This window comes from Ciona robusta, chromosome 4 (assembly GCF_009617815.1).
Source record: "Ciona robusta chromosome 4, ASM961781v2".
Classification (NCBI taxonomy): Eukaryota; Metazoa; Chordata; class Ascidiacea; order Phlebobranchia; family Cionidae; genus Ciona; species Ciona robusta.
Window position 1 is genome coordinate 5,673,761 of NC_143238.1, and position 8,778 is coordinate 5,682,538.

Genomic DNA, 8,778 nt, shown 5'->3' on the forward strand with positions numbered 1-8,778 from the left:
TATATATAGTGTAGCAGTGTGTTTGTGTCCATAAGAATCCGCCTCGCTAAGTTTCAAAGAACAGACTGTCATTTAATCTCACAGTCGCACCTGCTGCACAGCGTGATGAATTGTACCGGCGGTTAAAATAGAAACCCGAACCGGAAAACCAGTAAACTTTGCGTCCGTCAGGTCAAGGGTTTGAGGGAATGCATGTGACGTCACTCGGGAGAAACGCACATCCGAAAACTTCCGAATTCGTCCGGAGAATAAATTGTGATTCATGCCGCTTGGCGGGAACCATGATCACGTGTTATGACGTACGGCATCGTTCGATTACATGTGAACCCCCTACCGCGTGAGGATAATATTTCCCCTTATTTAGAGTTCCAGGAACCTGAACACGTGGGCGGAAAAAATAAACTGAATATGCTAAAATTTCCAAACTACATATACATAAGTATTGAGAAAAAGTATGTTGCGTTATTTCGCCTACGTCACAAATTATGCTAAGTAAGCATGTCGTTTAACCTGTCATCTGCATCGCTGATATTTTCTCATATCTACACCCTGTGTATAGGTAAACTAGTTCGTTAAGTATTTTTATTTTGACATTGATGAATGCATTGGTTTTTGGTGAGAAACCAAGCAGAAAGCGCTTCTGTTTTTAAAGAGGGTTTCTTCATTTAAAATGTTAATATTTTACTAAGTTGGAATTTTATATTTGAAATAAACAACCTGTTATAATTTCCCGTCTTGTCGGAAATTGCGTAACTACGAAAATTTTACCGGAAACTACGTAACTACGTTGGTCAATGGTTTCTGTTACGTCATAATTCAATGGTTGTCAATGAGTTTTAATGATGCTGACGTCCTTTATTTGGTAGTGCAGGTGTTTAGCGTATATGTAGTCACGTAATTCGTTCACACGCATGCAACGTGATACTACCCGGTTTAATGCATGTGTTGCTTGGTGTCCAATATGCCCACCATTCAAATCGCCCCGATACACTTCGGTTATACGTTAGTTTTTTGCGACTAGGTTGATATAGTTTTAAAACGTATATCGTATTCCTATATAAATACGTTAGGCAACCGAAACAAATGACCTTAAAAGGGCTACGTTGCAAGGGGTTGAGTGCGTCTACTCTTTGTGTTTCATATCATACAGTAGAGAGGGATAGGACACCTTTAGCAACCATTATCTTATGAGAAAAGTGATACATTGCCGAAGTATATTTTCCAGATTATTGCGGACATTATCGTGACACGCGTTGTGCGATAGTTTAGTAACTGTTCTTATTGCTAAGATTCAAACTATATTTACTTTTATCATTTAACTCTGTGTCTCCCCTAGCGTTCATTTACAAAAACCGTCGTTGAAGTCCCATGGGGATATGCGTGTGCTGCTCAGCGGTCAGAACACGCTGATTTATTGGAATAATCTTGTTGTTATGCATGTGACAGCCATGACAGACGTTCATATTATATACTTACAGCCAAGACAGCTTCGTCGAGATATGCCCAGGGGAAAAGCGAAACCGATTTATTGGTTTTGGTTAATTTAACCTTTGAATAGAAAGGTTATTTAATGCTTAAATTATTCATTTGCACTACTCGCATGTCCGTGTGATGTTACGCCTTATCATTAAACAAAATAACCCCAATTTGCATCCGTTTTGCTTTAAGGTGTATGCACAACGGTACACGTCAAATTGGGGTCAGATTTTTTATCGTGCACTATCAGTACAGGAATGAAATATGCATAAGCATGAGTCACGGTGCTTGCCTCACGACCCTGTAATATTGCAGCCCACTTCAGTTCAAGGACAACACTCTAAAACCGCGTTTTGGCGTTTATTTTTCCCTATAACTCCCGAACTAATACCTTAACCTCAACTATAGTTGGGTGGGGGAAGATGGGACATCATTTCAACATTCTAAGTTTTATAAAATCATATTCTCACGACTTTCCTAGACCATTCTTCATCGTTTAAAACACGATCAGGGTATTTGGATATTATGTGCTAAAGGTATCCCGTCTTTCCTCACCCTACTATAACAACTAAATCCCATACCTTGCGACCTGTCAGCTCCGTTTTCAAAATACATTTTACATTTTGCTTTTGCTTTATTTATTTAATTATAGCAACTTTTATCACAACACATAAACATGAAAATGGAATTCTTAATAACGACTAATAGTGAACCCAGTTGATGGTGATGATTAGTCTATAGTTTCATATGTACATTGTTTCTCCAGCAGAACTTTACATTTCTGACATACTGTCCATAACTTGATCGTTGCGAGACAGTATGCAACGAAGCATTCTTGGACCGAGCAGTCCACTCTCTGAAACAGAATGAATGGTTTAATAAAATCTACATACAGCTTTAGACTTTATTCTTATTTATCCGGTTAGTAGTCAAAATATCAAACTTTATGATAAGTATATACACAAATAAGTGCCTTCCAAAAACATGTCGCATTTTCTTGATATAAAGAGCGTATAGTTATTATAGCGTATAGTTATATCGAGCGTATAGTTATTACCACTAATGATGAATTTCAAAGAAATAATAGGGTATGTATATGCAAATACACACAAATAAGGACCAATTACTTCAAGTATGACTGACGAGTTATTAAAATTTCGAAAGTATGCCATGAGTTAATTAAAATATAGAAAATATTTTGAAGTATTTTAATTGATATAGTAGCTTGGGGGAAGATGGAACACCTTTTGTACATAATATTGAAACATCCTGATCATGTTTTAAACAATTAACAACAGTCTATTGGAGTCGTAAGGATAAGTTTTATATTTCTTTGAATGTTCTTTGTTTACTACTATATGCAGTAGGAAAATATAATGAAAAGATGTCCCATCTTACCCCGTTCTATACTATATGGCCAGTGAAATTTAACATCTGTCGAATACAGCTGCGGCTTTGACGTACAATTTGTAAATATAGTAGTATATTTTAATAGGCAAGAATCAATAGCACAATTTTCCATTCAAAATACCTGGTCAGATTTCCGAAGGGTTTCAGATTCACACCTAATTTAACTCACCATAGACAACTTTGTGCACCAAATTGTATTTACTTATACGGTTATCGTGTCGAAATATAAAAAAAACAAATTAGGTAAACATTGTTTTCACCTTTTACTTCGAGAAACAAGGCAAAATCTTTAGCAAGGTTTTCCATTTCTTCGTTGTCAAGTGGCATTGATTCAACATCTAATAAAGTAAGTTTAACGCATGTTAGAAGTTTGAAGTTAACGAAAAAACTTCAATTTAGGAATAACAGTTGCTATTGGTTGTCGATATACCCTGTTTATCAGGATGGCAAAGGATTCTGTAAGGTTATTGCGATTAACACCCAATATTCGACCTTAAAATGTGTTACTTATTTTCGATTATCGTTCAATTAAAATTCCATTATTCATAAATCTATACTGCGCATGCAAAAGTGTCTTTATTGGTTTGTAATTATGACTTAAGTAGTCGATAATGAAATCTAGTTGCGAGTAACCGAATTAAAAAGAATTCTGGTGGCAAATGTTAAAACTTACCTAGAGAAGAACCGTCCCTCTTTTCGAACAGTTTTCGCAGCGCTCCTGAAATTTATTGTTATAAGTTTTAATTTTGAGATAAAAATCCAAGTCTTGCTAGTAGTATTCCGCCCTTATAAGTCTCATATTGAAGAATACTGTATCTAGAAAAATACTTATTACGTAATTTCGGACTCTTTGTCAGAATTTTATAAATCATGAACGGTTGTAAGGAATGGCAGAAAATGTATTAATTTGTCGTTTTACCTAGTCCTGCGTTGTATCCAACGCTGTTAAGTGTCCATCCTCCCTGCCCACGAAACGGGCGTTTCGCGGTAGCCGCCTGAAGAAAATGTATGCAATTTAGCATATATAGCTATACAAAAGAAACCGACTAAACCACGTTACGTAAACCTTTAATTTCACGTTTAGTATTATCCGAATAAATTTTGTTTGATCTATTTGCTGACGGTAACGAATCTCGCAGTTATATGAAAAGACAAAAAGACGGGGAGTAACGGTGAAATAACAGTTGCTACATATGACACTCTCAAGGTAAGAAAATAAACCTAAAACCTTATTTTAGACAAAAAATTAAAAGGCGTTGGTCGTTACACGCAACAAACAATATATCGCGTTAGATAAAATTAAATCAAAACTAATGTTTTAACTGAAGAAAATGGGAAACTAAAAAACGTATCTACATAACACACTGAATTATTTTATAAGCAACATCTTACCTCAGAGTTCTCAGCGCACAGAACAATGCTAATATAAAGGACAACAGCGAGGCTGAAAGTATATCTTCCGAAACTGTTCATTTTTCTTGATCTGAAAATATGTTTTTTTTATAATTTTTTGACCTTTTTATTCCTTGCTAAAATACCATAAAAAATATTAATGTTTATATCTAAGTTAAGAAAATAAATCTGAAAAAAAAACATTTAAATCTAAGTTTAAATAACTTGTAGGAAAACAACGCCGCAAAATTTACCTGTTAAGGTTGCAAACCGGCTTCTTAGTTCGATAGTGATCGTTTCTTAGGTTGGTGTGCCAAATATTGAAAATACGCGGTTTATATAACCGACCTGGGAGATGGCTCATTTTTTTCTTTTTGTCCCAAGGCCACCGTTGTCGTATTCCAATCTCTGACGTCAGTGGCATATAGGCGTCACGCATGAATTAGCAGAACTGATTTGTGGAGATATTTTAAATAATGCATTTTCTGTTTTTGCTTAAAATTCCGAACGTGTTAGTTCGTTTTATCGCCTTGTCAAAGTTCACGACTTTAAGTTTTTTTCCGCGTCGATAAATAATTTATTGCAGTCTTTAAAAGCATGTTGACAACACCCCGTATGATCAACTGCACTGCACGCCAAAATATAATTATAGTAGCATTTTGAAATGTCTTAAATTGGCGCTATTTCTACATCACTGCTAAGGGTTTGTTCAAAGTAGCGCGGGGTAAGACAGAACACCTTTAGTACATAATTTTCAAATATCTCAATCTTATTTTAGGCAATTAACAAGGGTCTATGGGAGTCGTGAGGATACGTTTTGATAATTCTTTGAATGTTCTTTTATTACTACCCAATGAGAAGAGAAAATAAAATGAAAAAGTGTCCCACTTTCCCCACCTTACTACACTATTTAAACTGTCCTACTATTTATTCATACGCCACAGACGGCATATAATATGACGAACTGATAAAGAATGACAGATTTATTGGATCTGAATGTTGTATAAATAAGTTACAAATCACATGGGGTGGGTTCTCAAGGTCTGTTTTCTTTACGTGGAAATAGAACAAACCGATTTAGCAAATAAAAGGTCGCGTGTTCGGGACATATGTCGTTTATGCTTGGCCGGAAATACAAATAGCGATATTCCACACATCTGTTATGTTTATGTAGCTACGGCCTTGGCACAATGCCACGAATTATAATTACTGAGGCGTTCAATGCTAAACTTATTACGGTTATCGTGTGGAAATATTCAAAACAAAATTGGTTAAACGTCGTAAAAATTATACGTGTTTATAACGAGACAAAGAAAAAATTGCTCTGACCGATTCTTATCTGTTCCACTATATTCTATAAAATACGTTTGCTCCCCACAAAAGTTAATTACACAAACCATTCTTACTTTTTATAAATAAGTAGTCTTCTTTAGATTTTGTTTGTTGGATTTTAAACTTGCCGTGTAAACATAAAAACGTAAACTTGAGAAAATGTTTAAGCAGTAAAAGTTTTAGATCTCTGATACAAATTATTATTATTATTAATCGATTGTATAATCTTGTATCTTCTGTGAATTGATTATGTGCTTTACTTTAGGTAGATTAATTGATTTGCAACTATTAGTATCTGAATACTGCAGCAATGGAAGTTAACATATATATATAGTAGGGTGGGGTAAGATAGGCATTTTTCATTCTTTTTTTCTGTACCATTTGGTAGTAAACAAAGAGCATTCAAAGAATCATAAAACTGTATCCTTACGACTCCCATAGACCGTTGTTAATGGTTTAAAACACGATCAAAATATTTAAATATTGTGTGTTAAAGGTGTCCTGTCTTCCTTAATCCTGCTATGTAGTAGCATGGCCTACTCAATACATTGAGTAGGCCATGGTAGTAGGGTGGGGTAAGATGGGCATGTTTGCATTTTTATTCCTTGTACCATTTGGTAGTAAACAAAGAATATTTACAAAATTATAAAAATGTATCCTCACGACTTGACATTTAGTAATAAACAAAGAATATTTACAAAAGCATAAAATGTATCCTCGTAAGTGTTAACGGGATCCCATCTTACCCAATAGCACTGTGGCTTCAAATAATGAACCAAACTTTAAATAACGCGTAGTTTATTCTGGCTACAGCAGGCTGCACAGTTGGTGCGTAAAACGCAAACGACATTGGTATAAACATACATCAGGATTATCCAAAAACAGCGTATACGCAGCAGCTGTTTTAAACAGATAAAAGTCGGTGGACGCCATACCACATGCGGTTAAACGCAACGTTGGTTTTCACATTTCAGTATACAATTTTTAGAATTTTCTGCTTTTTCAATAATATACAATTATGTTTTTTAATAATAACCAATTTCCCATTTTTCAATAATATACAATTATCTGTTTTCAATAATATATATTTTTCTATTTTTAATAATATACAATTTTGTATTTTTCAATAACACAATTTTCTGTTGACGTGTAAAGAACTGTTGTTTTGATCGTCGCAATAACAAGAATAGTAATGCGTGAATACCCTTGAGTAAAATGTTAATAACGTCTTGTTTGTGTATTGACGTACTATGCAATTACTATATAGTAGGGTGGGGAAAGATGGGACATCTTTTTTTCTATTTTCTTGTCACATTTGGTAGCAAACAAAGAACATTAAAAGAATTAAAACAATACATCCTCACGACGCTCATAAACCGTTGTTAATTGTTTAAAACACGATCAGAATATTTAGATATCATAGTATTCCATCTTACCCCACAGTATTAAATGTACAAATAAAATCAATTTGTCTTTTTGGGAATGTTTTGCCAAATGATAGAACTGTGACTGTGCTTGTGGAGTGCCCAATTTATCAAAACTGTCAACTTTGCGGTGGCATATATGACGTATTATGCCACTTATTCCTTCACGGCATATACCGTATTGATTACAAAATAATTAGACCACTGCATGCAGGATTAAGTAACCTCGTTGGTGGAAAGTGGTGTGGTATAGCTACTTCTTATTAAAAACAGATTTATACGGTTGCGGGTTACCACATGCGTTATGGGCCACTTCTGGGTAATATTGCCCAAAGCTTTGTGGTTAATTTAGTTCTCTAAATGTTCATATTTTGACAGTAGAGTCATTAACGTATTCGTTGCAAAAATTAGGATTTTACTATTACGTTATGGAATTTTTAAACGTAGCTACGATGGGCAATGGGTTTCTTTATCCCCTTTGTGGTTAATTAAATGCCTAAATAGAAATTAAGGTGTTTTCCCAGTAAGACTATGTCACGAAATAAAAAAGAGCAAATTTCCATCGTGTTTACGTTTAGATGTATAGATTAATCTACATACAATATTATGACACCGTTTTAAAGATGTTCTGTTTTTATATACAGTCTATTTTGACCTCATTACGTCAACTACAAATACCTTGATTGTAGTTTCTATAAGTTTACAGCTTCAAGCGCCGATTTTAAAACTATTCGTATCTTTAATCCTGCTGCTGGAGCAAAACACAACACCTCGCTTTGAGCGTTGCCTTAGATGGGGAGCAGTGTTCCCTGTGCCGTTAGCGTCTGCTGGTCAAATATTATAGTAAAGGAAGAGTATATAAAAATTAGGAAACACTTAAAAAAATTCATTTCGACCCGCAAACAATGTTAATTACCCTCCCCGCTTTTCTTGATTTACCGCACTTCTGTAACTTTAACATTTTAACTTGCTGCAGTTGCAGGACGTGTCACTTCAGATGAAGCTCGTTGTAAACCATGCTGGTTGGATTATTTGTTTCTCCTGCAAGACATAAGTTAAGTAGTATATTATCAAACTAGTTGAATGAATGAATGTAGTTTTGTTTGCTTATGCAAATATTACTATTCCAATATTCTATGTTTAAAATAAGTTATTATAGCTATAATGTTATTATACAGTATATAGTATTGTGCCTTGTGTTTATATTATTCTTATTTTATTATTACTTTATTTCTGATTGACAACTTTTTTTCGGAATCGACGTCGCTTATTTTTCCGTAACTAAATACGTCACTCGTGGCTTGAAATCGTTTACATAATTTATCCGTTCGTAATACGTCACTCAAATGACAACGTGTCTTAACCGTGCGTCGTATTCGCTTACGCTCGCAATAACACGTCATAGTTACGCTCTACTGCGCGCTTGCGACGTTACGTTTCGTTTTTTTTGTACGCATGCGTTATGCGACGTTTTTGATTTCATGTGCCCCCATGCGCGTTTTGCGTCTTTCCAAGGCACATTACTAGCATATCATATCTTCGCGTTATAAGCGCTCATCATATGTATGTGTTATAAGCGCTCCAGCGATGTAGGAAGAACAAAGAATTGGTAAGTTAATTCATATTACGCATTGTTACGTACACCATGCTATTTTCTAGAATTTGAGATGTGACGTCTTGAAGTGGTGATGACGTAACAGAACAACCAACTTCGTAAGTTGTTTGTTTTTGTCCTCAACTAGCT

General features: G+C 34.9%; 1 protein-coding gene across 1 annotated transcript; it reads right to left on the reverse strand.

Moving 5' to 3' along the window:
• Positions 1 to 2,090: 2,090 nt before the first annotated feature.
• On the reverse strand, positions 2,091 to 4,732 carry LOC149737048 (uncharacterized). The gene is made up of 6 exons (XM_089875991.1): positions 4,533 to 4,732; positions 4,279 to 4,369; positions 3,806 to 3,881; positions 3,560 to 3,604; positions 3,147 to 3,224; positions 2,091 to 2,332 (listed from the first exon to the last, which is right to left on the reverse strand). Exons 1-6 carry the CDS (start codon positions 4,715 to 4,717, stop codon positions 2,250 to 2,252), a joined length of 558 nt encoding a protein of 185 aa, XP_089732117.1. The 5' UTR covers positions 4,718 to 4,732; the 3' UTR covers positions 2,091 to 2,249.
• Between the last annotated feature and the right edge of the window lie 4,046 nt (positions 4,733 to 8,778).

Excerpts from the sequence above, each read along its gene's own strand:
- LOC149737048 (XM_089875991.1), bottom strand. The coding sequence starts at position 4,717 with ATGCGTGACGCCTATATGCCACTGACGTCAGAGATTGGAATACGACAA. Across the intron at positions 3,225-3,559 it reads GAGGGACGGTTCTTCTCTAG|ATGTTGAATCAATGCCACTT; the intron begins GTAAGTTTTAAC and ends TTACTTTATTAG. Across the intron at positions 2,333-3,146 it reads CTTGTTTCTCGAAGTAAAAG|AGAGTGGACTGCTCGGTCCA; the intron begins GTGAAAACAATG and ends ATTCTGTTTCAG.